This window comes from Oryzias latipes, chromosome 5 (genome assembly GCF_053564925.1).
Source record: "Oryzias latipes strain Hd-rR chromosome 5, Olatipes_Hd-rR_3.1".
NCBI lineage: Eukaryota > Metazoa > Chordata > Actinopteri > Beloniformes > Adrianichthyidae > Oryzias > Oryzias latipes.
Genome location: NC_136241.1, coordinates 30475629 through 30502500, shown reverse-complemented (window position 1 = coordinate 30502500; position 26872 = coordinate 30475629). Strand labels below are relative to the sequence as shown.

Genomic DNA, 26872 nt, shown 5'->3' with positions numbered 1-26872 from the left:
ACATTAAATGTGTCCGCAGTTTTGCTTCTTTTTAAAAAAAAAGCCTATGAGTCTGATAAGCCAGACTCAGAGTTCCCAAAACGTTTTGTACATTATTTTGTAATGTACATGCAAATCCACAAGCACCATGGCAACTTGAAACAGAAACACACATATTTACATAGCGCCTATTAAAAAATTACATAAACACACATGGTCACATTCCTTAATCCGCTTTTTAAAGGTAACTAAGATAGTAAACATACACGGTAGTAGCAAGAGACACTGTTGTTGAATGCATCACATGGGTCTGTTTACAGGTCACTTAGCAACAATCACGTGACCCAGCAACAGTCATCCAGGTGGATCTAGGTGTTACATTAGAAGGAGGATCCAGCTTTAACAAAATCAACTTGTTTTGTCAACAGTAAAACGTCTGGCTGCTGATTCATAAAACCCCTCTTGTACAGTTTGGTTACATCAATTACAATCACTAGGCTTGTAACGATTAATCTAATAATCTATTAATCAATGTATCCAACCAGATCGATGCCTGAGGCAAGTTGTTAATTGAATCCAGTCGACTTACACCATTAAAAAACAGTTTCAAAAATAAAGAAATTGATCTATAATTGATCATGGAAAATACCATTTGAATTAAGGCACATAGGTTTATTTGACTATAATGTAAAAAGGGCCAAGTGTCATCACAGCTGGACAATTTGCAGAGACATGTGACCATACAGTGTAGTAAACTGTTTTGATAACGCTCTATTTGTTTTAGTTTCATGTGGAAAAAAGTGTGGAGATGGTACAGATCTACAAGTACCTGGGGGTTGTGTTGGACTACAAGCTGGACTAAACTACCAACACGGACCAGCTTTATAAGAAGACCCAGTGCAGGCTATACCTTCTCCGGAGGCTGCGCTCATTTGACATCTGCACAAAACTGCTGCACATGTTTCATCAGTCTGTGTTGGAGACTGCTCTCCTCTATGCTGCTGTGTGCTGGTGCAGTACCAGCAAGAAGAACATCTGCAGGCTCAACAAGATCATCAAGAGGGCAAGGTGGGTTTTCTGTGGTGGGACTGAAGCTGGATCTTGTGGAGGAGGTGGCAGAACAGAAAACTCTGACCAGGTTCGGGGCCATCATGAGGAATCCCTCACATCCCCTTCACCAACAGGAGGAGTACATTTAGCAACAGTCTGCTGTCCCAGCGCTGCTCCACAGAAAGACTGAAGAAATCTTTTGTTCCTCGTGCAATCAGGCAATACAACTCTATCTATCTATCTATCTATCTATCTATCTATCTATCTATCTATCTATCTATCTATCTATCTATCTATCTATCTATCTATCTATCTATCTATCTATCTATCTATCTATCTATCTATCTATCTATCTATCTATCCATCCATCCATCCATCCATCCATCCATCCATCCATCCATCCATCCATCCATCTATCCATCTATCCATCTATCCATCTATCTATCTATCTATCTATCTATCTATCTATCTATCTATCTATCTATCTATCTATCTATCTATCTATGGGGCGGGGCACTGTCAGGAACACGCCCATTTTTTTATTCCCTTAGCTACTAAGCTAACTCCTTTTGTGTTATTTATAATGATCTACGATGCTGACTCACTGAAGGGTATTTAAATAAAGACTTTTAATTTTCATTTTCTCTGCTGTTTACTCCATTCACTCCATCTGCACCAATCTGGTAAGTTATACATCACTTTCAAAAACTCTGTCATCTAAACTACTAAGGGTTAAAACTAAAGTTCCATTGTTTAAACAAACAAATAGGATCCTAAAGTTAATAATGTTTGTTGTCTTCCCATAATTCTGTTCGTCTGGACCACTGGACTTTAAAGGTTTATCTAGAAGACGTTTCGTTGATCATGCGATTAACTTCTTCAACTCTTGACACGCTTAACACGAAAACAAAAATAAATTTAAAAAATGTTCTGCTAAGGGTCGCTGAAGCCTATAATAAATCTCAGTGATTAGAATTAAACTAAAAAAAAGAAATCTGAAAGTGACAGATGACTAGTAAGTGACATGAGTGCAATGCAAATCACAGCTGCAAACCTACAACTAAAAGAAAAAGTTAAAGATGAATAATTTCAACAAGTTTTATTACCAGAACACAAATTCATGCAAACAAGCAATCCAGCTCAAACCGCTTCTATATGGAAATATTGTATTTTGCATAAGAGAATAATGTTGAATAATAATGGACTGCTCTGCAGAAATAGCAACTTCAATTTACACACCAAACATTATTTTATTGGTGGTGTTTTTAAACTCACCAACTAATATTTATTTTTCTTTAAAAAAATCTAATTTCAGTTTAGAATAAAAATTCCCACTGAATTCTTGGCAACTGTCCTAATCATCACCTGAAGTTAAACAAATCAATAAAGGTCTAAAAGAAAGGCTTAGAAATCTACTGCATTGGTTTGCAGGAAATCTGTACAGAAGGACCCTTTATGGACCTATCCAGTCTAAACTAGTTTGTGTGCTAACTATTTACCCAAAGAAAGGGTCTAAGGTCAACTCTAAGGTAGGCTATAAATAAGTAGCAGTACGGAGGGACTTGCTTGCAGAGCATGTGGTTTTTGTTTGATCAAATGATTTCTCTTGCATTCTTTTACCAGCATGCAGTGCAGCACACTGCCTTAATCTTGCTCATTTATGTTTAGAGAGGAGTCAAGAACGCCAAAATGTTCAGATCACATGTGAGTGTGACAATCGTTCGGCAGCTGGTAGAAATTAGCACAAAGCACCGGCTCTTTGTGTTTGGGAAACTAATAACTGGGAAGAGGATTGTGGGTAAGCTTGCCTACGTTTTGTTGTTTTGATAGGAGACGCTTTTCAATAGATTTTGCCTGTAACTCCAGATTGAGAGCAGTAATGTGAGAAATGCAGTGGGAGTTCTACAAATGTTAGGGTTCTTGATTTGATTATTTATTTGTTGTCTTTCACACCATTTTAACTCCTGTGTAGCACTTAAGTCAACTGAATTACCTTTTTGAAAAGTATTTATCTAATAACTGGTTGACAAATCTGTGTAAAAGCATGTTTTCTGCCCCTAATTTGTGTTAACTTATGTTGTCCGTCTTTTGATACTTAATCTGACACATGCATATTCATCATATTTATATCAATTAAAGTGTTTCATCTGCAGGTTCAATGAGGTGGGAGAGCAGCATCCGGCCTGCCCCTCTGTTGACAGCCACTCCTGTTCGCACTCTTGTAGACGAACAGACCTGCATCAAGGCCAGCTTTTTGCCTTCAAATCATCATGTCACAGTTTGTGCTCGAATGCGCAGCGATGAAGGAGACCTGTGGCAGTCATTCGCTCATTACAACAGCAATTCCGGAGGCACGTTTGACTGTGAGTGGAAACCACTGATTAACCTGTTGAATTTAGCTGTGGGTGTATAGATTTTGCAGTTTTAAAGGGAAGTTTGGCATTTCAATTCTTGTTTTCATCTCCTCTGTTGGTGCTGTGAACAGTGAACAGCGATCTCTCCGTTGGAGGCTCCTATTCTGGCTGTGAGCCAATGGGACTCTTCTGGAGCATGCAGCCAGCTCCTGGAGAAAGAGACGGTTTGAGGCAGGTGATGAGGACATATTTGTTAAGCTTGCTTCGTTTGTTTGTTGTGCTCAGCCTTCACTTCTGAGTAGCCAAAAGATCCATAGCGATGTGACTTATTTTTAGAAATAGGTTGACTACAAAGTTCAAGCCTATGGTTTTTATTTTAAGATCCTTATTTTCAATAAAAAAAACCTTAGTAAATTCCCTGCTGTTAAAAAAAGTGCACATTAACAATAATTAAACACACATGGCTGATGTGCCATACTTCCTTAAAAACTAACTTTTTAACATGTTGGTAACATTTTACCAACATGGAGAATTCAGGTTTAACAGCTCAATGCAAAGGAGGGGGAAAAAATGAGCTGTGTTTATCTTTTTTATACTTCAGTCTTGGAAGGGTTAAAAATTAATTTCCACCTAATTTCAATTTCAACGTTTTCCATCCGTCCATCTGTTTTCTTAACCCACTGTATCCCTTCCTGGGCTGCTGGAGCCCGTCCAAGCTACTGTTGGGCAAAGGCGGGGTACACCCCGAACAGGTCGCCAGTCTGTTGCAGGAGCAAACTTCAACATTTTGAAATAGGTAAAATGTTTTACAGGAATAGATTCAACCAGTCTTTACAAGAACTAATGTTTCTGTTGTCTTAGATCACTGTTTTGAGGAAATTCCATGTCAGATTCTACAAGCTTCAGTTGACATATGGCATCTTTAAGTTCATGTTAGAGCCTGTTGGATAAAGAGAGAATTTTTTACTTGTTTAAATTGTTTTTGTAGAGAGTCATCTCAACAAAGCTGACAGTTGGAAGCAATAATATATAAATAGATGAGATCAAAGTGGCTTTTTTCTTTTTACCCACAATGCTGATTTCTACCACAGTAGTGGAGACTTGAGGATTTGGGCTGATTTCACAACCATAATAGCTTGGTCCATTGCAAGCATCAAAACTGTGGAATCCAACATAAACCTCATCTGTTAAACAACTTATGCTCCAACTTACGCTCCATTCAGTTGAACAATGAGCACAAAAGCAAATTGGTGTCGGTTCCATCTGAGACTGTGTTTGCAAAATCCTGTAGCCCTGATGAGACCCACTGTTGAAAGTATGTGAAAGCTTTAAGATAGACGAGGTGGATTTTGATCAAATGACCAAAGGTAGGTCATCAACTAGAGCATTGAAATCTTAACAGTACAGCTTTCTCTTTATCTGTTACTTAATGACTATGTCTTCTCTGCTGTAGATTGAGAAAGAAATGTGTGGAAAGTCCTTACACAGTGCACATTTCCTTACTGGAGGGCCACGTGTCACCAAATCAAGAGCCGGTGAAGGAGCTGGCAGCTGTGACGGCTGAGCGCTGGTACATGGCCCCAGGGGTGAAGAGACAAGAAATTCGTCAAAATGGACTTGTAGGAACATTATTCATCCCTCCTGGTGGGTCGGCTCTTTTTTCTTTATTCTTTTTGCTCTTTAGATGCTCTAACAGTCCTTATCACTTTTGTTCTCTTTTAGGGCCAGGCCCGTTTCCTGCCATGTTGGATATGTGGGGAATGGGTGGAGGTCTTCCGGAGTATCGCTCCTCCCTGTTTGCATCCAGAGGTTATGCTAGTTTTTGCCTCGCTTATGTTGGTCACAAAGACTTACCAGGTCCACCAAACACTATTAATGTCGGAGATTCCTATTTCCAGGTGAGCGTGAGCTTTTTTTTAAAAAAAAAGAAAAATTTAGTTTTTAAAAAAGATTTTCTATTTCCTGAAACATCCTCTCTGTTTGGACAGGCAGCCTTCCAGTTTCTTCAGGACCATTCTCACATTGCTGCAGACAAAGTCGGAATCGTTGGTCTTTCCTATGGATGTTATTTGACGTTTCACACTGCTACGTTAGCTGGAGTTAAAGTAGGTCACAGAAAGGAACATGTTGAACATCAAATATACCTGTATCATTTTAATTTAATTAAAGCGGTTAAGTAGACTGATGTTGTCATCCTGTCCAGCCAGCCTGTTTGATAGGTATCAACGGTCCAGTGGGAAGTTCACGAGAGCTCCTTAGAGTCAATGTGATGACCAAAGAATGTGATAAGTGAGTGTTTTGTAACAAAACATCCCATTTACAAGATATTATGATGATACAATATCTATTTTAGAAAAGGAAACCAAAATTCAGAAGAGAAAATAGTCTACAAATGAAACAAGAGTGTAAATAGCTAAAAGAAACAACGTTTTATGTTTTACCACTTTGGCCAAACAGAACGCCACAAAAATAAGATTTGGAACTGTGGTTGGCAGTTATAATTAATACATCAGCTGATGTCCTTTTTCTCCTCTTTAGGGACCAAACATTTTGGAACTATGATGATCAAGGCTATGTCATATTTAAGCAGACTTCCCTTCCCTCTAATCTTTATCCTGAAAGCATTGTGAAGGTATGGTGGCAGACGCTATTTATCATCTGATGTCAACATTAGAGTCTGATCCAAACCCATTGATATTGGGTTATTGTTTTCCTTTGATCACTATAAAAAAACAAAAACCTATTGCTACATTGAAAACCTCTGCAGACTCCTCTGTTTTTTTTAATTTATTGGCCTTTCATCGTTGAGGGGGAAAAATATATACCAGTATATATACATTTATATATATATGTTCATTTTGAATCCAACAGAAAATGTATCCCTTACAAAAAGAAATCTCCTGCTGATGGTTTGGAGATAGTTTCCATAGTAACGCTGTGCAGAATGTCAATATGAGCTGTGCCAAAGCATGAGAGGGAAGCTGTTGTGCTTAACAGCATTCACAGAGTCTATTGTGTTTTTACAAAACTAAGATTATCTTTATATTGATCGTTATTTTTTGTCATTTTACCTACCTTTTGGCTCGGAATGAGAAGTAGTGCTTAAAAGTTTAACTTTGGTTCTGTTAAGCTACCAGTCTATCATTCAATGCTCTAATGTGATGCTCTAATGATCTTTTTTTGCTTTTAATTTGTTTAGGTTCCTTAAATTCTGCCCCCCGCTTATGAAAAACTGTAATGCATAAAAACTGTAGAAGGTTTTGTTTGGCTGCTGTCAATTCTTTTGGTTGTTTGAGTTGAGTACAGACAGACGCAGCTCATAAACAAACAACAGTCCAACTAAAATCATCCAGTCTCACGTTCTGCCTTAAAGTCAACACTACAGACGCTCAACAGCCTCAATGGAAAGCCTTTATTGTAATTATACATACTAGGAGGACATTCAGAAACAGTTCTCTTTAAAGAGGACAAATAATACAGACAAATACATAGATCTTTTGAAAAACAGATAAAAAACATACAAGAATCTGGTAGCTTGTAGTGTAAAATTAGAGTTTAAAACTATGACAGCTTTGGGAAAGAAACAGTTGAGACTCAAATCACAAACATCTAAAGAGATCTTTAAGCATTCTTGTCACTAGCAGATCTAAATGAATCTGTTTTTGCTTGGATCCACGTTAACATACTTTTATTTTTTGTAAACTGCTTTTTTATGTATCCAAAGGCCTTTTCATTCATGACTTTACTTTCTCTGAAACATATTTTGTGTATTTCACAAATTCTGATGAAACCTCTTGTACTTATGCAGCTGGAGGAGATCACGTGTCCACTGATGTACATTGTGGGCGAAGACGATTTGAGTGCGTCAAGCAAAGAGAATGCGGATCTGGTAAAATATCTAACTTAATAATAATAATAATGAATAATTGTGGCTTTAAGCAGACTTGCTAGTGAAGTTTCTCTACCATCATTTAATGCTGTTTACCACTAATGTGTTGTGCATCAGATAGAGGAAACTCTGAGGGCTGCAGGGAAATCTCATCTGTTTACTCGACTGTCGTACCCCGGTGCTGGTCACCTGATTGAGCCCCCGTACTCCCCAATGTCAAGGGCATCCTTCTGGGCGGTCAAACCTGAAAAACGTGAGAGATCCTCCCACATTTTACTTCACTCTGCTCTTCACCCGTCACTGCTTTGACCCAAAACAGAGATCTTAAATTGAGATTGGAAGTACTTTTTTTTTTTTTTCTTGTACAGTGATGACTCTGTGGGGAGGACATCCTGCACCGCACGCCGCTGCCCAGGAAGATGCCTGGAAGAAGATGCTGGAATTTATGGAACTTAATCTGAGACGTTGAATCTCTGAGGTGGAGTCTCAAAACCTGAAACCTTTGGTCCTAAACAAAACAGTAACATGTTAACATCCTATAAGTTTTTGCTCTGGAAGATAAAGAATAGGTGGAACAGGTTTGCTGCAGGAGCCAGATTCCCCTCAAGAGGAGGCCTTTTGGTTTGCACAGAGTTGTATTTTTGATATCCTGCCCTGTGCAGATCGGAAGCTGCAGCTGGATGGTTTTGGGTGTCACATCAAGATCTCTATTCTTTAAATGAATGCATCATTCATCTGTGTTGCATGCACCTAGGCATTTATTTCATTAAACAAACATTCATAACAATAAATAACTTTTTTTTAGTTGCTGTCCAGTTTTAGTCCAAGTCAGTCAGAATGACCATTTAATCTTAAATCATTTCCAATCCGTGAATCTGACTGGAAAATGCAGACATGCTTCATTCACCTCTATACTTATGAGTCATTCCTGTACATATTGTTTAGTTATCGCTGGAGTCTGGGTTGAGGAATTCGTGGCATGCTGAGGTGACCATGGCGATGAGCGTCACGAACTCCTTGAAGTCGATCTCCAGATCTCCGTTCTGGTCGAGATCGGCAAAAAGCTCATCCAGAATCGCATTCTCCTGGATTTTCTTTGACAAGAAATTTGATTCACGTTAAATCATTCGGATTTCCAAAAAAGGCTGCAGAAATGTGAAGACCCTACGTGTTAATATGATGAACATTTAAAGCCGTAACTGAGGGGACATTTTCTGGGGGGTTTTCTTCTGCAAAAGCTAAATTGACAGCATCTGTCTTGCATGTTAAAGCTAAAAGACAGTGATAGAAAGCCCTCCATGCAACTTTGTGAGCTGTTGTTCTATTACACATTAAGAAAGCCTCTATACGTTCATGTCTTACCATCACGAAATGACTCATCTCATTGTTGATAAGTGCTTTAAGCTCTGTCTTCTTCAGCTTGCCTTTCTCACCCGAGTAACGATGGAAAACACGGATAATAGTGGCCATGCCGTTCTCCAGCTCTGACATAGCATCCTTTGAGGCCTGCAACCCACAGTTTACACTCCCTTGAACACATGTTGCCCTCACACAAGAACACTTCTTCTAAAATGAGTTTAGCTCATTAAAACCACATAATAAATGTTCTGCATTGGAAAGAAAAAAGTTTCATAAATCCCCTTTTTGTGTGCAGCATTTCTTACCTCCATGTTCAGCAGCTTCAGTCTTGTCAGCCTCCAAAAGTGCTTCTAAAGTCGTGTCCAGCAGTGTGTTGTTGACCACGCCCAGATCAGTGTGGACCCGGCTGCATCGATCAATCTCACGAAGGCCACTCATCTGCTGGAAAGCATCTAATGCACGTCTAATGGACATCTGCTTTGACCAAAACCATTTGCTCTTAAAATGTAAATATGTCATTTCCCTCTTGTGTGTGTGTGTGTGTGTGTGTGTGTGTGTGTGTATATATGTGTTATACGGTCTGCTAGAAATCCATCAGCCTCTGTTGAAATCCGATTGTGACCAATATTGATCACCAGTTGTATTTTCTAAATGTACAAATGAATTGTTTGATAAGGAAAGCAAATATTTCACGTCTTCATATGTGTTATTATATATATTAGGTAGCAAAAATATTAATATTTTAGTTTAAATCATGTAAAAAAATGCATTAAGACTAAAACATATGCAAATCTTTTGTTCTCTTGTGTGATCTTGATTTTAATCTGCGGAAAGAATTTTTAAAAATGTATTTGAATTTTGCTGCAGTTCCATCTACTGTAGGGGTTTCTCTATCTTTTATCAGGAATGCATGCAGAGGGCAGCTGGGACTTTCGTGTTTTTTATTTCAGTTAAGATCCAAAAATACTTCAGTACTGCTAGCAACAAGGAAAACAGGTTCAAGCATAAACAGAGATCCACTCATTTAATCTATTATTTAATCATTTGATCTAATTACTGCAGCTTTAACAAGAGATTCAGTGATACCAGTTTGAACATAGCAGCTGGATGGCTCAGTTAGCTGCGTGATTGGCGCATGGGAAACCAGGGTTCCTGTACCAACTGAATCCAGCGTGGGTCTTTGGGCAAGACCCTACGCACTAGTGCCTAACTAAGTAGCCACAAGAAGGTCTGAGTCCTGTGCCGGTCCTCTGTCTGGCTGAAATGCACGATTGTATCAGGAACGGCATCCGGCGTAAACCTTTCTGCCAAACCACCTGTGTGAATCAGTGAAAGCTGATTCGCTGTGGCAACCCCTGAGGGGATTTGCCAGAAGGTTTTACAACATATTTGAACATGGTGAACAAATTTGCCTGTCAGAAACTTACATCTAACACTAACCAGACCAAGTCACCACCATACCTGACAGAAATGAGCTACATTTTGATAAACTACGCAAATATAGGCTGATCTTGGGCTAATCTGAACACAGTTTCTCACAAGTTTGTTAACAAAAGTGTTCTCAAAACTTTAACTTAATTTGATTATTTATAGATTTTTTTAAAGAGTGATCTTTGTAGCAGTTATTAGGGTAGGACTCAAACATTTCTGGTTATTTCTCATGAAAACATGGCAGCCCCTTTTGAGGCTAAAGGTTTTACCACAGTTCTTTTTAGATGAACTCGTCTCAGTTTATCAGATGAATAAACAGCCTTTAGTCCACAATACAATTTAAGATATAATTTAATTAAATTTAATTCAGGAATGTGTGGGTTTTTATTCAAACATGTTGAACTTGCATTTGGGTTAGATGCTTTTAGTAAAATATGGAACAAAAAAAAGGGATTGGAAAAAACTGAACACATGCAATTGCCTTTAGAAGTTCCTTCAGCAAAGCTTAACCAAACACACCACAGCTGCAGCTGCAGTGTGGTTGTAGGGGCGCCCCTGGTTTTGCAGCAACATGATCGAGTGGCATGAGCTGGAATATCATTTGCATTCTTAAAACAGCCTTAAAAAAACTGCACATGCCCCAAAGCATTATGGCCTCTTTATTTTTTCATTTTCTTACAAAGCACATTTAGTTGTTTTATATATAAAAGTGTTGGAATAATAAGATGGTTAATAAGCAATATTATAATTTAAACTCATTTATGAAGTAGAAATTGAAGGTTTTGCTTCTCTTAAAAACGGATATGACCTTAATCTGGGGTTGGACTCTCGAGAAAGATGTTAGAAATGATTTCTGATGCAGGAAGCTTGGATTTCCGACGCTCTTGAACACGGCACAGCACTCAGTTTCCTGTTTGCTCCTTCTCGACTCCACCGAGCTCTGCCGCTGCGCCGTTGTCGCCTGGGGCTGGATGAGAGCGCAGAGCCGTGTGAAGTCAGCGTCCGCCCTTCCTGGGATAAGAAACTGACGTAAAGAACCCGCCGCCGACAATTACGGCTCAGATATCCATAATTTACTCAATAATCACTCGTCTTTGACTCCCCGGTGGCGTTTAGTGCCGGTGGGGAAAAAACATCCACCGAGAAGAGGACTAGGACGCTGACTGCGTGAGGTAGGTTTTATTTAAACAAAATCTTATTTGTCGTCCAATTCATATAAACCACTGTATCAAAAAAAATACTACAAGAAGAGGGTTGCAGAAATCTGTTTGACGTCAACAGTTCATAAAAAATGTAAAAATAAATTATTAGTCACACTTAAAGGATGGTATAATTTCATTTGAGCTCTTATGTAATTAATTTAGAAAGCCTCTTTTAATATGGTGTGCTGTACAGCTGTTTTTTAAAAGTTGTATAACACTAAACAACCCACATCTATAAAAAAAACATTTGAGAAGTGTGGTATTTATTTCTGATTCATATGCAAAGTTCCTTCCTTAAACAAATTTTTTTTAAGTCAGAGATGCCCTGCTTTCATTTTGCAGCTATAATTATCTCAAGATGTTCGGTGGTGAGGTCTTTTTTTTTTTTTTTTCTCCTTCTCTCTGACACTCATTTTCCACCAGCCTCTGTTTTCTTTTTTGCAGGCATGGCTGATCTGCTGGGTCTGCTGCTGCGGGTGGCTGAGAAGGCTGCAAATGTGGCTCGGGTCTGCAGGCAGGAAGCTCCTCTCTTTCAGCTCCTCGTGCAGGAGAAGACCGGAGAGGAGAAGAACAAGAAGTTTGTGCAGGACTTTAAGACGCTGGCCGACGTGGTTATCCAGGAGATGATCAGACACGATGTGGGCGCTCAGGTGGGAAAGCTCCAGCGTGCTCCAGCTGAGGTCATGTGGTGTCATGTGTTCTGCTTTTTTCTAATTTCTGGCCTTTATTTTGCAGTTTCCTGAAATAGCAGCTTTCATTAAAGGAGAAGAGTCCAACAAGTTTGAAAACGGGCTTGGTAATTTTTCTGAACACACATGCTCCACATATTCCACACAAAGGTGGCTCAGGCTAAAAAAGGAATTATGATTGACACACAAAAAATAAAATCTTGTTTTTACCAGGAGAAAGTGTGACGGTCACAGTTTGCAGCACAGAGGAGGAGACTGCAACGCTTCTGGCCACCGTGCTGGACGGTGACGACACAGCAGCATCTCTGCTGGCCAAAGCCATCCACCAGGACCCAGACACTATAGAATCAGGCACAGATGGCCCCACTGTACCTCTCAATCCCTCTGAGCTTGGCATTTGGATTGACCCAATAGGTAAAACATTTGTTCAACCCATTTTTGGTAAAGATTCACTCCAATGAAAATTTCGTTTTGGGGTTTCTAACATGTTCTTGTGGCATTTTTCTCAGGATTAACCCTTGTGCTATCCTATGACCCCACCCTTACATTGACGTGTTCTCCCTGCCATGACAAAGGTGGAAAGATTTCATGTAATCATGGACACCAGTGAGGTTCACAAATCATTGAAGAAAAAAGGTTCAGAGCACTGTCTAGTGGGTCTAGATGACCCAACTCTCAACGTTAAAGTGCCTAGGATAGCACAAGGGTTATTGACGTGCATAAAGAAAATTACGCTTAAAAATGCATGTCTGAGTATTTATTTGGTCCCGTTGTGCATTGAGCAGACGAAAAAAATGCAGTTGGAAAGAGTTTGTAGCAGTGATGTAGCCACAAGCTCCCTGCCCTGCTCCATTCCGATGCATTCAGTTGAAGACAAACAGATCCACGAACGTCTTCATTTTCCTCGTCTGAGCTGGTATTTGGCTCAAAAATGTCCGGCTGGATAGCTCCAATATTGCCATTTTTGTTGTACCGCTCATGTTAGGTTAGTGTTGTGAGGGTCTGTGGGCTAGCAGGAGAGTGTGTGAACAAAGGGATGATGGGAAGTCAGGGCGGCCTGACAACTCAGAGGTGAATTTCTGATTAGCTGCTGCCGCTCTGCAGAAACTATGTCCTAAAAAATGACGGGGGTTTTTTGGGCTAAAAACGGCTTTGCCATAATTAAAAGACCACTGAGAACACTTTGAAATAGATCAAAAGATGATTGGAGTAGGACATTAATAACGCAGAATTTGAAAAGAAAAATGTGTTTTTTTTAATCGTCTTTTTTTAGATGCCACAAGTCAATACATTGAGGGCCGAGAGGAGGTGCTGGAGGAAAACCACCTGTCCCCTTCAGGGCTGCACTGTGCTCTGGTTCTGATCGGAGTTTACGTCCGGAGCACAGGCGAGCCTGTGATGGGGGTCATCAACCAGCCATTTCACCACAAAGACCCAGCCGGTGGAGGGTGAGTTATTTAACATGAACTGATGCACAACGATTAGTTTCTTCTCCATGTATTCAAGCTTCCAGCAAGAACGGCCTTAAAGACCCACTCCAAATGAAAAATGTGTTTTTAACATACTCTTGTGGCATTTTATTTTGATGATGGAGGACATATCTAAAGAAAGTTAAACTAAAAATGATATGTATTTCTGTATTTGTTTATGCAAATCATTGGGAATCTGGTGCAGATGGAAAAGAGTTTCTTTGTGACAGAAATTTCAAAGTCCCCTGCTCCGCTCCATTCTGATGCATCCACTTGCAGACAAATAGAACCCTGAACATCTTTATTTTGCCTTGTCTGAGCTGGAATTTGGCTCAAAACTTACTATTTTCGTTGCACTGCTAATGCTAGGTTGTGGGTGTGAGTAAGCCAGCGGGGGGGGGGGGGGGGGGGCACCAAACAGAGAGCTCTCAGGTATGGGTGACAGGAAGGGGGGACTGGGTTGCTCTGCGGCAACAGTCCTGCCCACAACTCAGAGGCAAATTCCTAATGAACTACAGCCTGCTCTGCGGAAACCATTTCCTAGATAATGACAATTTTTTGCCTAAAAACACCAAAATTGAAAGTCCACAGGGAAATCTTTGAAAATAGATCAAAAAATGATCGGAGTGGGTCTTTAGAGTCTTCTAACATTTGTAAATCTTTGTCACCTTTTTTAAAAAGAACAAAGGATCTAAAAAAATAAATAAAAGCTTCTTTATCTTCTGCTTTTAGCTGGAGGGGAAAACATTATTGGGGTGTTTGCTTTGGCAACATCCACTTCTGCTCAGAGGCGCCCCCTAAAGGTTCACCTGAGGCTGAGCGGAGGCTGTCTGTGGTCCTGAGCTCCAGTGAGAAGCAGATGGTGAAGGAAGCTCTGACATCGCTGTGCGGCCCCGACAGGCTCATGTATGCATCCGGCGCCGGTTACAAGATCCTGTGTGTGATTCAAGGCCTGGCCGATGCTTACGTCTTGTCAGAGGGAAGCACGTTCAAGTGGGACTCCTGTGCTCCTCACGCACTGCTCCGGGCCATCGGAGGCGGCGTTGTGGACTTGAGTTTGAGTTTGCGTTCTAGCTGTGGAGCACAGGATCAAAAGATGGAACTGACCTACCACCAGCCCAACGCCGACTGCACAGGAGCAGACCTCTGGGCGAATCGTGGCGGTCTGGTGGCCTATCGAGACTTTTCTCAACTCCACAGCCTCATCCAGACTCTGAAGGACAAACTGTAGCGGTCAGAAATACATAAAAATGGCAACAGCGGTAAAATATTTTAGCTATAAATGTCTTACTTTCATCAGATTTTCATGCAAGTGTAGATATTGCAAGATGAATGTGATGTTTGGGCCAAGCAATGTTGCAATAATCCCCAAAAAAAGCCTATTTTTTAATATCATAAACAAATTTATTTAAAGCTCGAGAGCATTTATCACAAAAACACGTTTACTGACTTTTTTAGAAATCACGAAGGAAAACATGTCGCAATCTAGCCGATACCAATTACACCGGTTTATTTTTTTAATTTAAAATCCACCCTTGAAGTTTCCAAATCGTCCTCTTTAGTGAAATCAAACAAAACCTCACAACATTTACTGCACGAACGTTTGAGTTCAGAACTAGCTAGAGGTGATGCTGGGATGGGATGATATTTTAGGGAGCCGGTGTGCTGAGCTGAGCTGAGAAACACTGAAAATATCCCAAAGCATCCACTTCAAAAGGTGCTCTGCACCCTGTTTGTGGAGACACTTTCATACAGGGAGAGATGTGTGTGAATCACAGACTGAAGCAGCTCGTTGTAAGAAGAAGAATGAGCATCCTGTCCTTTTTATTAGCCAAAGAAGTTAAGAGAATTCGACTGAATATCTTTTTCGTGTGGTTTTAGCCACACAGTGTTGCGTCAGATTGAATGACAGGATGTCTGTAGGCAGCAATTTTGGTGCATTTAACAATTATTTAACGGTTTTAAAGAGTTTTAATATTTAACAGAACATAAACCATTGATTGTGCAATCAGGAAACTTTTTAAAAAAAATGGAATTAAGCAGAGCAAGGACACGTTATTTTAAATCTGACAACACAGCAACAAACCCTGTTTTTGTCTTGTTCATTTTTATATACATCTGCATATTCTGTCAAAAACTGAAGATTAAAAGTTTTGTTTTCATTGACCAAACTGGCCCAGAGTTTTTAATCATTTACACTGAACTCCTTCTAACTTGTTGAACATCATTTTGGCTGTAGGTGAACTTCCCCAACAGGAAGTTATGTGATCTGAAGATAATATAAAAATGTTGGTATGTGTGAGGAGGAAATGGTGGGTGGTGTGAGTGTGGAGAATGCAAAGACCAGGCCTGTTTGGAGGCAGATGATTCGCCGTAGCAACTTCCAATGAGAGCAATTGAACATAAAAAAAAAGAAGGGCATAAATAAACCAAAGGCGTATTACATAATTATTTTTAAACCTTTAAATGGAGAGCCAAACCTCAAGTGGATGTCTTGATTTAGTGGTTTGTCAATTATTTACAAAATGTTTAGCATATATTGTTTGGTTTGTTGTCCTAGCAATTTGTGTGGATTTTGGTCTGATTGAAGGCTGAACTCCTGCTGCATAACGGCAACATATTTATTTTATTTTAAACGCGCTGCTTCAGATTCTTTTCCTGAAGGCAGACTAGTTGTTGCATAAATAGCTTCACATTCAGAACTGAAGTTCACTGGTAAATAAACACATTCATGTCAGCCTTAACTGTCAGAAGATTCTCAAAAAAACATAGCAGTAAAAACAAGCCCAGATCATCATCTGTCCACCGCCATGCTTTACAGCTGATGATACCTTTTTAGCTGTGTAATACTTTTTCTTTTAGTGTGAATCCAGTGCTGGAGGACAGATCCTCATGGGAGGACAAACCCCTGCATGGGATATACCACTATAACTGAAGCGGCTGATACCAAGAAGTCCTACCCATGGCTAGAAAGGGCTGGCCTACAGGACAACATTGAAGATCTCATCCTGGCAGCCCAGGAACAAGCCATGACCACCAGAGTAATAGAAGCTCAGATCTACCACACCAGACAAGACCCAAGCTGTAGGCTGTGCAAAGAGGCCCTGAAACAATCCAAGGGTGTAAGATGCTGGCAGGGAAAGCACACATCAGGCATGTCCAAAGTCTGGTCCAAGGGCCAAACGCACATTTCCATTGGCCTGCAGGGTCCTGTCACAAAATCAATAATATCCCCCTCCCCAACACTTTATAAAAACTTTGATTTCTTAATTGTGATTGGCTAAATTATGTCATAAGGCGTTGTAAATCTGTGGTTACTTGACCGTCAGAGCCTTAACCCTTGTGTTATCCTATGACCCCACCCTTACATTGACGTGTTCTCCCTACCATGACAAAGGTGGATAAAGGTGGAAAGATTTCATGTAATCAGTGAAGATCACAAATCATTGAAGTAAAAAGGTTCAGAGCACTCTCTAGTGGGTCTAGATGACCCAACTCCCAACGTTAAAGTGCCTAGGATAGCACAAGGCTTAAGGACCAAACTAGAATAATAGATTTATCTGTTTCTGTGATCAACACCATAGGGGTTCTGAATAAAACAACTATTTGTTATTTTCCTGTTCACATGATTAAAAGTTAGAAGTTTACAGTGAGCATCAATCAAGAATGATCGGTAAAATTTCATATGAACTCAGATTTAATGTTAAGTTTTTTCCCCCACACCTCTTCTTCAAAAATTCACTTTAATTTTGGTTAATCAAAACTAAGATTTAGGCCTGGAGGTTCTTTCTTTTCAACACTGAATCTACCACGTCTCATAAACTGGTTATTTCATTTTTAAATCTGTGTTTAAGAGAGATGAGTTCTTGTGTTCACAAAAAGTAATTTTTCTAAACAATTTTAAAAAGTTGTTTTGGTCTTGTAGGGGATTTTTCTACATCACCTCAGCTACATTTAGCCAGAATATTTCAGCAGATCCTCTAAAAACTAAATCAAAATATGTTGCAAAAGTGATGCAGTGAATTAAAGCATTTGCTATGAAAAAGTCAAAATTCAACAACACAATTATTAAAAAATATGGAATAAAAAACACAACATAATTTTTCTGTAATTATTTAACTATTTTTACTTTTAGCCTGTTAAATAATTTTCATTATCATAGCAATGGATAAGCAAAAGTTTATAAGAAAGAGCTGTTTCTTTTTGCACCGAATTTGGTTAAAGCCGAGTTTTTTTCCCCCACATCTAAGAAACATGCACGATCTGTGCATTAAAAAAAAGGAATTTGCGTGTAAGGCATTAGATGAGCTACAGGCCCCGCCCTCCCTGAGAGAAGTCTGGTTTACACGATGATCATTTACAGTCCATAAAAATGGTCCCACAATGGCAGGTGTGCATATAAAAATGAAGACAAAAAGAATAATTTTATTGAAAACTTGTATTCAACTGTCAACATTCTCAGTAAAAGAAAAATAAAAGCCCTTACAAAACACCTCATCGTGTTGGTTTTCTGCATTACCTAGACGTGATCAGGTCAGGCAGAGACATTTTGTTTCATCAACTGCTACAGTCACATTTATTCTTTACCCAAACTGAAACCGAATGTTTCTTGTTAAACAAAAAAAAGTTCCCTCAAATCTGAACCACAATAACTTCAATTTGTGAAGGTTTTCAGCAAAACACCACAAAAAGCTGTGCAAAAAAAAAAAAAAAAAAAAAACAGCTTACAGTCTGACTGGAGCAGAAATAAAAGGGCGTCTTTGAAAGACATACGAGCAGATGTTGATGAACTGGGTTCAAAATAAGTATCTGCAGTTTTTTTTAAATACTTATATAGTGTTATGATCAGAATATGTCCCCAAACTTTAAGGAAAACCTTTTTAAAGCATCACATGGTTGCATTATGCTGCTTGTCAAGTTTGTATATTTTCCAACTAAAGGTATTAATTGTGAGTCTAACCTCTGTTGGACTCACACACACCTTGAATTAGAACTGGGAGAAACATTTCCACACAGAACGTTTACTGGAGGTGCTTCGAATATTTTCAACCAAATAATACATTATGAAATCAGTAGACGGCTTTCAAAAAAATTGATAGTTAAGTCTCGGTCATATCATATTAATAGGCTAGAAAGTTTGACATTTTTGTATATATGTTTATCCAACAGGAAAATCTACTCCGTCCTGAGCAGATATTGATGTGGATCAGATGTTCCAGGTTTTTAATAAACGTTTGCCTCTAAGGCCCCCCCCCCCCCCCCCCCCCCCCCCCCCCAGCAATAACACTGATAGACTGAAGCTGCCCGGATCCGTGTTCGGCTCTGGTTACAGACTGAAGCTCTTTCATCGACCCCCACTCAGTTCACAAGCAGAACCAACTTCATCCAAATCAAGAAGAAGAAAAAAACGAAACAGAAGCATCAAAAGGCAGCGGAGTTCATCATGCAGTGATAACTGGTTTGGCAGATTATTATGGAGAAAAAAAAAACTTCATAATGGTGTCCTGACAAGGATTTTAATTCCAAAGGCTACAGTCTTCAATAAAAAAAAAACGGTGACAAAAAAGGGTCAAGTACAATCGGTGCCAGTTTAACCCTTCAGTCAACCAGCTCTTCTTCGAGATCCAGGCTTTCAGACTTGACTTTCCAAACTGCAGCCTCAAACCCATTTGTTGTCTCCAGTTCAGGTTTTGGCAAAAGACAGCCATGGAAGGACATCCTTTATGTGTCCATGCGTTGCCATTTGAATACACTAAAAGTCAGCGGTTTCACCTCTGGAAAGGCTTGCGGACCTTCCTCCTTCTTCTTGGAGGTTTGCCGCTTTCAGCCCACGTGTCACTGGACTCTGACCGCGGGCCACCTGGCATGAAGAAACCGGTCTGGCTTGGCGGAGGGGGGAATGGCGCTGCCCCAGCTCCAGGAGGGTGGTGATGAGGTGGACCTGGGGGGAAAAAGCTTCCATTGGCGGGCATGTCATTGGGAGGTCCACCTTTGAAGATTCTGTTGAAGAAGTTTTGCAGGTCTGCGGGATTTGTTGGGCCTGGGGCATGTTCTGAGGGCATCCTAGAAAGAAACAAAAAGTTCAGAGTCTGATTGTTTTGGTTTCCTCACAGAGCTTTATAGGTTTATAACTGGATAAAGCTACCACTATAGTTAAAATGTAAAACTTCTATGAATATCGTGTTTTTTTACATGTTCTTGTGGCAATTTTCTGACAACAGAGGACATAAATGGAAGAAAACTAAGCTCAAAACGGCATTTCTGAGGTTTTCTTTATTGAAATCAATGTAAATCAGGAGCAGACCAAAAAACGCAGTGCGAAAAAGAGTGTATATTTGTGAGGTAGAAATACGATGGGTGGGCCACAAGCTCCCTGCTCCGAACTCTCAGTAATGGGAAGAGGGGTGGGGTTGCAGCAATGCTCCCGCCCCCAACTCAGAGGCAAATTACTGTCGCTCTGCAGAAACTATGTCCTAAAAAAACGACCCAGGACTCAAATAGACCCGAATAAGGGAAAACAACATAGCATGATGTCACGATTGCAGCACTGATACCCACCAGTGGTAGTGACTCAGCGTCTTTAGGGACGTACCTGTGTCGTGTGGCGCTGGTGCTGTTCTTCGCACCGAAGGAGATGTGATACGGCACGCGATGCGTGTCCGGAGAAATGACGATTCTTTGACAACCTGCCCATTCTGGAGCATGACAACACCAAAATAAAACATTGCAAAAAAGCACACAAAAAATGTATTTTAAAATGTTGTAATTATGCCTCTGGTTGCAGATCTCCTTTTTAAACTGGCCAAAAGTTTGGGAAAAAAAGTAAACCTGTCTTCATTCTGCTTGTGACAAACAGCGCAAGTGTAGTTCTAAATGTAAATAATCTATGGTGTGAGCCATAAACGTATTTAATTTATTATTATACGCTGCAGAGGGATGATGGGACATTATCTCATGGAACTTAAAGACTTGTTTGGTTGTGTGAAGCATCGCAATCTTTAAACAAATGTGAAGGCTCACCTGTTATGTCATAAACTTTCCCTTCCATACAAGCAAAGTAGGTGATGCGAAAGCCCAGCATGCTGGACTCCGCCCATAAATCTCCCTCCTCGGCACTGTGGCAGCGGCTGCATTCGGCGCAGAACCGGGCTTCCGCTGGTTCCCGATCCATCTCAAATCGCCTGCATTGAGAAAGTACCAGTGCAGTCAAGGTCTAACGTAGCATTCAGCAACAAGCGGGTACGATTCCTAGTTTTTGATGGAGTTCCATTGTGTGAGTGTGCAGCGACATACTTGTGTTTGCCGTCACACTTGGTGCACATCATGGTGTTCATTGCTTCCTTCAGGTCATCCTGCAGTTTAGTGAGGAACTCATTCATGGACTTGGAAAGCTCAGTCGCTGCCATACGCTTCCTGTGTGAAGTTAGAAAGTGTAAAGTAGCAGATCACCATTTAAAAAGACTTGTATGTACGAAATGCTGTCCATACTTACAGCTCGTACTCTCGTCGTGTTTCAGGATTACTGACAATATCCCAGGCTGCCCTCAGAACTTTAAATGCCTCCCCAGCGCGGGGGTGTTTGTTCTTGTCTGGATGAACCTTATAAACGACAAAAGACAGTTTGTAGTTAAATAAAATAAAAATACTAATTGTACCAGATGCAGGAGTTAAACAGTGGTCCCTTGCTATATTCCGGTTCACCTCTTGTGCTTTCAATGTTTCGCTGATTTCTTTTAGTGCAATTTTGCACGTTTCTTTTCTTCCACATAGTACTGTGCTCTGCTTCCTGATTGGCTGTAGAATGTTGTCAGTCAATCTCCCCTTTGGCATGTCTGCTGTAAGGAATCCAGTCAGCTTGACAAATCTACATAAATCTTTGATTGCTATCAGAACTTTGTGTCATTCTATAAAACTGGATTTATTTTTCTAAGAAGGTTTGCCCGTTTAAGAGTGTAAACAAAAAAGTGTGAAAATGATCAGGCCTGAGAAAAGTGTATAAGGTAGAGGTGTAACGATTCATAATTTGTGGTTGATGATCATAGTCGGTGTCAACAATCCTTTTGAACAATAGGATTTACTGACCTAAAATTGATCTGCGACATCTTTAGCCAAACTTCAACCAGTGTGACTCAGAGATAAATACCTGGGTACTGAACAGAGCAGGTGAAGTTTTCCAGATTCCTTGTATTTCTTACAAGTTAATCAAGTGTAAATGAAATATGTGTCTAAACAAACAAATAAACAAGAATTAAATGGCAAATTCATGCACATTTTGGTATTTTAGTTTGTTTTTCCACATCAAAACAATCCAAAGGGAACATAATTATAACATTGAAATCTTTGCAAAAAGTGTTTCCACACATTGGACTTTAATGATGGGCTCAGTCCAAATTGTACTTTCCAAAAGCGATTACAATTAATTCAATTTTGAAACAATTTTATAATGGTATTTGGTTGAATTGATTCGACTAACAACTTGCCTCAGATCAATCTGGTTGGATTGTAGGAACATAAATCACTACACCTCTAGTATAAAGTGTGTAGTGAGGAATTTTACAGCCCTGAAAGATCTGTAATCTTACTTCATGGGTTTTACCTTTCGCGGGTTATTTTTAGAACATGACCTCTGCAATAAACGAGGAACCACTGTCCACACATGCTCTTTAGAATCCAACACCACACCTGGACAGCCAGCTGTCTGTAGGCCTTCTTCAGCTCCGTCTCTGTGGCGTCCACCTCCACACCGAGCACTGAAAATGGGTCGAGTTCCTCCTCCGGTACCTCCGCCAAAGCCAGAAGCCGCTCCAACTCCTGGCCTTGCATAGATCTCCCTGTCCTATCTGGGGACTCGGGTGGTACCCGACTGCCTCTTCTGAACATTTTTCTGGCTCGGTCCATCAGGGAAACCACCCTTTTCCAAAACTTTGACTCGTGGAAAGCTATCCAAAGGCATTTTCCTCTCTCTCCACCGATACGGACCACTATGGCGTTAACCCAGTTGAAACTGAGAGTAATAAAATTATAGCAAAGTCTGAAACAGTATAAGAATGCCGTTTTTACACACTTCAGGGACTTTAAAGTTTTATCCACCAGGTCAGCAACCAGACATTTTGTCCATTTAAAAAGCCGACTCAGATCGTCCTTCATTCCAGGTACGTCGGTGACCTTCACAAAGATTTGTTGCCCAACATTGTAAAGTTTCACAGCACCAGTCTCCACTCCAGCTCCACAGTTGTGAGTTAACGTCACAATGATTTCAATGAACATATGGATGCATGAGATGCACCAGAAACTCAGAGACTCTGACAGCATTTCTTTGAAAGCCATGACAAGTTGGTTTCCGGTTTGCCTCCGTCCTCTGTTTTGCTGATGGTGGTGGTGGTGGTTGCGTTTGCGAGTCTGCTTGTGCCGTGCTCCACTTGACACAACATTGCTTTTTTGAAAGGAGAAGTTATTCTGACTGCTCTGCTCTAAGACGGTTCCGCTGCTCCGAAGTCTAAATTTTCGTCCACTCCCTGCGTTACTCCAACCAGAGTCCCCGTTCATGTGCTGCTCCTTCGCAGCTTCGTCCTCTTCTTGATTAATAACCTTTGGGTTCTCTTGATCTGTACTCTCATTATGCTCAAACACATCTGAAACTTCATCTGTATCCTCTTTGTCCTTCATGGATCCACACCATTCTGCTTCCCCACAGTCTTTTAGAGGGGAAGGGAGTGGCGTTTCCTGAGAACTAATATCAGACATGTTGTCCTCTTTCTCACAGTCATGATCTCTTCTTGTGTCCTCCCACTGACTCAAATTAGTCAAAAATGCAGATTTGCCATCAGGGATCTCCCAATCATCCATCTTCTTCTCAGCTGCCTCTTGCTCCATACTCCTCTCTCAACTGTCTGTCTGAATGGCTGTTATGCAGTTTCATGAAAGAGCAGTTCTACAATTCATGGTCACTGGTTAGAGCTCTCCCAGAACCCCCAAAAATGGATGAGTCAGGGGGCTCTGAACAGCCGAACTCAGATCCATTGTTTCCGCAGCCACTCCAAAGTGTTTATACACAGCTCATGCAATGCAGCACCTGAAAAGGAACATATATCACATATGAGCCATCATTTACATTCCAAAACACATTCTCACTGGAATATATGCTTGGCCTTACATTTTTGCTTTTAATCACATTAAATGTCAGTATGTTGATATTTCAAAGATATAGTCAAACTATAATTTTTAAGTTTTTATAATAATAAAATAATAAAACTTTGTTTTATTGTTTTATTATGTTAAAGTACAGTTCATTTTTTAATAAAAGATGATTTTCAGCAACAAGTTCATATATATTTATTTGCACTATTGAAATTCTTTTTCATTTTTCCAAACTTCTTAAGGAAGAAAAAAAAATTTAATTCAGAATTTATTTATTTTTTTAAACCACCTTGGTATCAAAACAGTCACTCAATTCCTGAATGTGCTTTTAGTTTTGCTCACCTTTTTAAATCTTGGAATAATACTGTCTAATTCTGCCGCACATAAACAACAAAATCTTCATATCTGTCAAACGTTTTGAAGTCTTTGAGAGCTAATAACTTAATATATCTATTAGCAAGAAAAAAGTCAAACTTTTAATGCTTCGGCTTTTAGTTCATTTACATAGATACATAGAACTTTAATGAATCCCATGACGAGGACATTGATCACTTGTACTCACCCTTTACATTTTTTGAATGGTTGCAAATTACATTATGTACTAATACTTTAGTAAAATTTCTGCATTAAAAACCTTAACATTTGTGGATTTTTTAAAAATAATATTTAAAAGAATTCTACAATGTCTTTGACCTTTTATTTATTTTTCATATCTTAACTTTATTAGCTTTAAATTAAGTCTAAATTTCTTTTTACTTATCTAGTTATGTATACTTCTGAGCATTTATAGCAGTTATATCAGGTTCCTCCACTATTTAGGCTACTTAAACTTTACTAGTTCCAACTTAACCTTTTATTTTACTTACTACTTCAACGTCTTTAGTTTGTTTAGGACAAAGCAAGTTACTTGAAAACTAATACAGGAATCATTGGCTTGTTCGTTCCCTAAGTTCTAAAATATTCTGCAGTATCATTAGTTATACGTTTCAGTTTCAAATTTGAAAAAGAAAAAAGTTCTCAAGAAAAGTAATTTTCTAGACAAATAAAATTATTGGAGCTGGGTTTGTTTGATTTTTTCCCCCCGTCGCAGCCTGGCAGAGTTAGCACGAGTAAGTAAGCACGATGACAGACAGACGTGACTAAAATTAGCTTACCTATAGCGAAATAAGCAATCAGTAAATGAAGACTACAAAAAGCCTAACAATTAAGGTAGGACGACAGGACAGCAGTATTACTGACAGACAACCAAAGCCGTGGCTAACCGTTAGCGAATGACATTAACGAACGGGACTAGCTAAATTTAACTGTTGTTTCCTCTTCCTGCTGGCTTTTAAACGAGACCGCACGGATTAGTTTATGAAACGAGTCAAGCTACTTTTATGCATCACGGTTTTATTGAAACAAGCTAAATGTAATAAATACCTCTAAAAAATAACGGGTTACGTTGTTTGGGAATTAAAAGTGAACAATCCGTGTTGTTGTTGTTCCACTTCCTTCTTCTTCTACTCCTTTTCCTACATCTAATAAAAAGTCTTTTCCGCCTCCGGCGTCTTCTTCGGTGTTACTTGACAAATTTTTGGCAACAAAGGACTACTACTGCCCCCTATTGGATTGCTGTGAGAATACAGGCTGATTCGTTTCCTATTCATTCAACGTCGCTGCTTATTTTTCAGCATTTTTATAAACACCCAGACGGTAAAATGTTTTTTCCGCCAAGGACCTTTGTAGGATCATATATTAAGATTTTAAAGTACATTTTTGCAAAGATAATTTTATTAAAGACGAAAAAATACCATAATTGAAACACACATTTTATCCAATAGGCTATTTACAAAGCAAATGGCAAAATAAAAACAAAAGAGAGGGAAAATAAAAGGTTTAAATATCTAAAAACTTACTGAACAAAAACGTGATTTGCTTTTGTGAATAGCTACCATCTACAATGTGCATTTTTATAAATTATTTATGACAGTTTTTAAAGTTTAAGTAAAAGTTGAATAAGTCACAAAATGCATGATATAAATTATAAAATGTCTTTAAAGATTTTGTCAGCTCACATTATTAAAGGATTCATCTCTAAGAGACAAAAAGTTAATAATCCGAGAGACAAAGCTTTATTTAAAAACATTAAGATTTTATGATTGGCCCAGTGTTTTATCTGATAAAATCCATTCAACTGCATAAAAGGTTTTATTTACATGGTTGTTTGTTTATTTAGTCAACACTTTATTAAATTATTTAATTTGTTTGGATCAAAATAGAAATAGCTCTATGAGAAATCGTACTTTTTACTTGATCTAATTCACCAAATTTGTCTGTCATGGGTAAAATCTGTGGACCCTGAGTGTTTCTTTATGAATCAATGACTTGTTTTTAAAAACTATTATCTTGCAGTAAAAAAAAAGAAGAAAATAATATAAAGGATTTTGATTGACTAACCTTAAAGAGCTCATAACAATTTAGCCAATCTAATTTCTTAGAAATTAAAAATTTCTCAAAATTCTATTTTAACATGGTAATTTAATGGTCATATGGTAATTTGGTAATTAAAAAAAAAGGGATTGATTTTTTTTACATTTAATACTTTTTTGACCGGTACTTCAAAACTTTGAAAGAGGTTTAAAGTTATCCAGATTATCAAATCCTTAGATCTGACTCTGATCAATTATTCTTATGCTGGTTTTTCAAAACTTTGCTGGATCAAATTCTCTCGAATGGCCACTGGGCCTTAATAAATTCACCTCTTCAGTTGGACTTCAGTTAGAGCATTCTTGTTGTTTTATGAGATATCAAGTCATTAGAGCTTATCTAACCCATAACTTCCCCCCATTTTGTTGTTGTAGGTAGGAATTCTGCAAACACAGAATTTGTCTTTCAGTCTGCTTTTTTAAAAACATTGGCTTGCAGGTAAAACAAAAAACAATAACATTTTAATTTAAAAAGTCACGTGACATATTTGGTTACTGCGTTGCAGGGATTGTTGCATCACAACCTCACCAGACAGTCAGTAATGATGGAAAACCTCACAAACACATATTGTTTTTGGAGTGTTTTTTGTTTTTTATCACTTTAACAAATTAAACTCTTAAAAACGTACACATTTAGCTGTCTTTGATCCATCAACACTAGTTTGTCAAAAACCTTTCTGGTGAATTAATAGACTGCAGGGATTTCTGCTGGAGTCCAACACATCACAACCGTTGTTTGGGGTCTTTGACGCGACCAAACCCGGGAATCCCCCAAAGCTCCATCCAGCCAAAGACGCACAGGGTTCATTTTAAGCCCCCACCACCACCACCCACACCTTCCATTT

At 39.2% G+C, this 26872-nt stretch overlaps 4 protein-coding genes across 6 annotated transcripts; 2 read left to right on the top strand and 2 right to left on the bottom strand.

The window, feature by feature from the left end:
- Positions 1-2560: 2560 nt before the first annotated feature.
- Positions 2561-9424, top strand: LOC101166298 (bile acid-CoA:amino acid N-acyltransferase). Of its 2 annotated transcripts, XM_004069259.5 has the most exons (11): positions 2561-2827; positions 3183-3392; positions 3515-3614; positions 4837-5027; positions 5106-5281; positions 5372-5488; positions 5587-5672; positions 5922-6015; positions 7192-7272; positions 7390-7525; positions 7641-9424. In XM_004069259.5, the coding sequence occupies exons 1-11, from the start codon at positions 2719-2721 to the stop codon at positions 7739-7741; spliced, it is 1401 nt and encodes a 466-aa protein (XP_004069307.2). In that variant the 5' UTR covers positions 2561-2718; the 3' UTR covers positions 7742-9424. The 2 variants fall into 2 exon arrangements, with proteins under 2 accessions (XP_004069307.2, XP_078803819.1); XM_078947693.1 differs by having other exon boundaries at positions 4837-5281.
- On the bottom strand, positions 6781-9065 carry LOC101155023 (protein S100-B). The gene is made up of 3 exons (XM_004069135.4): positions 8937-9065; positions 8635-8778; positions 6781-8366 (listed from the first exon to the last, which is right to left on the bottom strand). The coding sequence occupies exons 1-3, from the start codon at positions 8940-8942 to the stop codon at positions 8214-8216; spliced, it is 303 nt and encodes a 100-aa protein (XP_004069183.2). The 5' UTR covers positions 8943-9065; the 3' UTR covers positions 6781-8213.
- Positions 9425-10948: 1524 nt separating the features above from the next.
- Positions 10949-15593, top strand: inpp1 (inositol polyphosphate-1-phosphatase). Its single transcript, XM_011475503.4, has 7 exons — positions 10949-11091; positions 11179-11234; positions 11709-11914; positions 12000-12060; positions 12167-12367; positions 13227-13401; positions 14155-15593. The coding sequence occupies exons 3-7, from the start codon at positions 11711-11713 to the stop codon at positions 14651-14653; spliced, it is 1140 nt and encodes a 379-aa protein (XP_011473805.1). The 5' UTR covers positions 10949-11091; positions 11179-11234; positions 11709-11710; the 3' UTR covers positions 14654-15593.
- A 2236-nt stretch (positions 15594-17829) lies between these two features.
- dnajc14 (DnaJ (Hsp40) homolog, subfamily C, member 14) lies at positions 17830-25119 on the bottom strand. 2 transcript variants are annotated; one of them, XM_011475502.4, is made up of 7 exons: positions 24982-25119; positions 22105-23494; positions 20915-21021; positions 20716-20835; positions 20443-20603; positions 20015-20117; positions 17830-19485 (listed from the first exon to the last, which is right to left on the bottom strand). In XM_011475502.4, exons 2-7 carry the CDS (start codon positions 23293-23295, stop codon positions 19191-19193), a joined length of 1977 nt encoding a protein of 658 aa, XP_011473804.1. In that variant the 5' UTR covers positions 23296-23494; positions 24982-25119; the 3' UTR covers positions 17830-19190. The 2 variants fall into 2 exon arrangements, with proteins under 2 accessions (XP_011473804.1, XP_020559167.1); XM_020703508.3 differs by having other exon boundaries at positions 24714-25072.
- Between the last annotated feature and the right edge of the window lie 1753 nt (positions 25120-26872).

Excerpts from the sequence above, each read along its gene's own strand:
- dnajc14 (XM_011475502.4), bottom strand. The coding sequence starts at position 23,295 with ATGGAGCAAGAGGCAGCTGAGAAGAAGATGGATGATTGGGAGATCCCT. Across the intron at positions 20,836-20,914 it reads ACACGACGAGAGTACGAGCT|GAAGCGTATGGCAGCGACTG; the intron begins GTAAGTATGGAC and ends AACTTCACACAG. Across the intron at positions 20,118-20,442 it reads GAAAGTTTATGACATAACAG|AATGGGCAGGTTGTCAAAGA; the intron begins GTGAGCCTTCAC and ends GTCATGCTCCAG.
- inpp1 (XM_011475503.4), top strand. The coding sequence starts at position 11,711 with ATGGCTGATCTGCTGGGTCTGCTGCTGCGGGTGGCTGAGAAGGCTGCA. Across the intron at positions 11,915-11,999 it reads GACACGATGTGGGCGCTCAG|TTTCCTGAAATAGCAGCTTT; the intron begins GTGGGAAAGCTC and ends TTTATTTTGCAG. Across the intron at positions 12,368-13,226 it reads CATTTGGATTGACCCAATAG|ATGCCACAAGTCAATACATT; the intron begins GTAAAACATTTG and ends GTCTTTTTTTAG.
- LOC101166298 (XM_078947693.1), top strand. The coding sequence starts at position 2,719 with ATGTTCAGATCACATGTGAGTGTGACAATCGTTCGGCAGCTGGTAGAA. Across the intron at positions 3,393-3,514 it reads TTCCGGAGGCACGTTTGACT|TGAACAGCGATCTCTCCGTT; the intron begins GTGAGTGGAAAC and ends TGCTGTGAACAG. Across the intron at positions 7,526-7,640 it reads GGCGGTCAAACCTGAAAAAC|TGATGACTCTGTGGGGAGGA; the intron begins GTGAGAGATCCT and ends TTTCTTGTACAG.
- LOC101155023 (XM_004069135.4), bottom strand. Across the intron at positions 8,367-8,634 it reads AGATGAGTCATTTCGTGATG|AAAATCCAGGAGAATGCGAT; the intron begins GTAAGACATGAA and ends TTCTTGTCAAAG.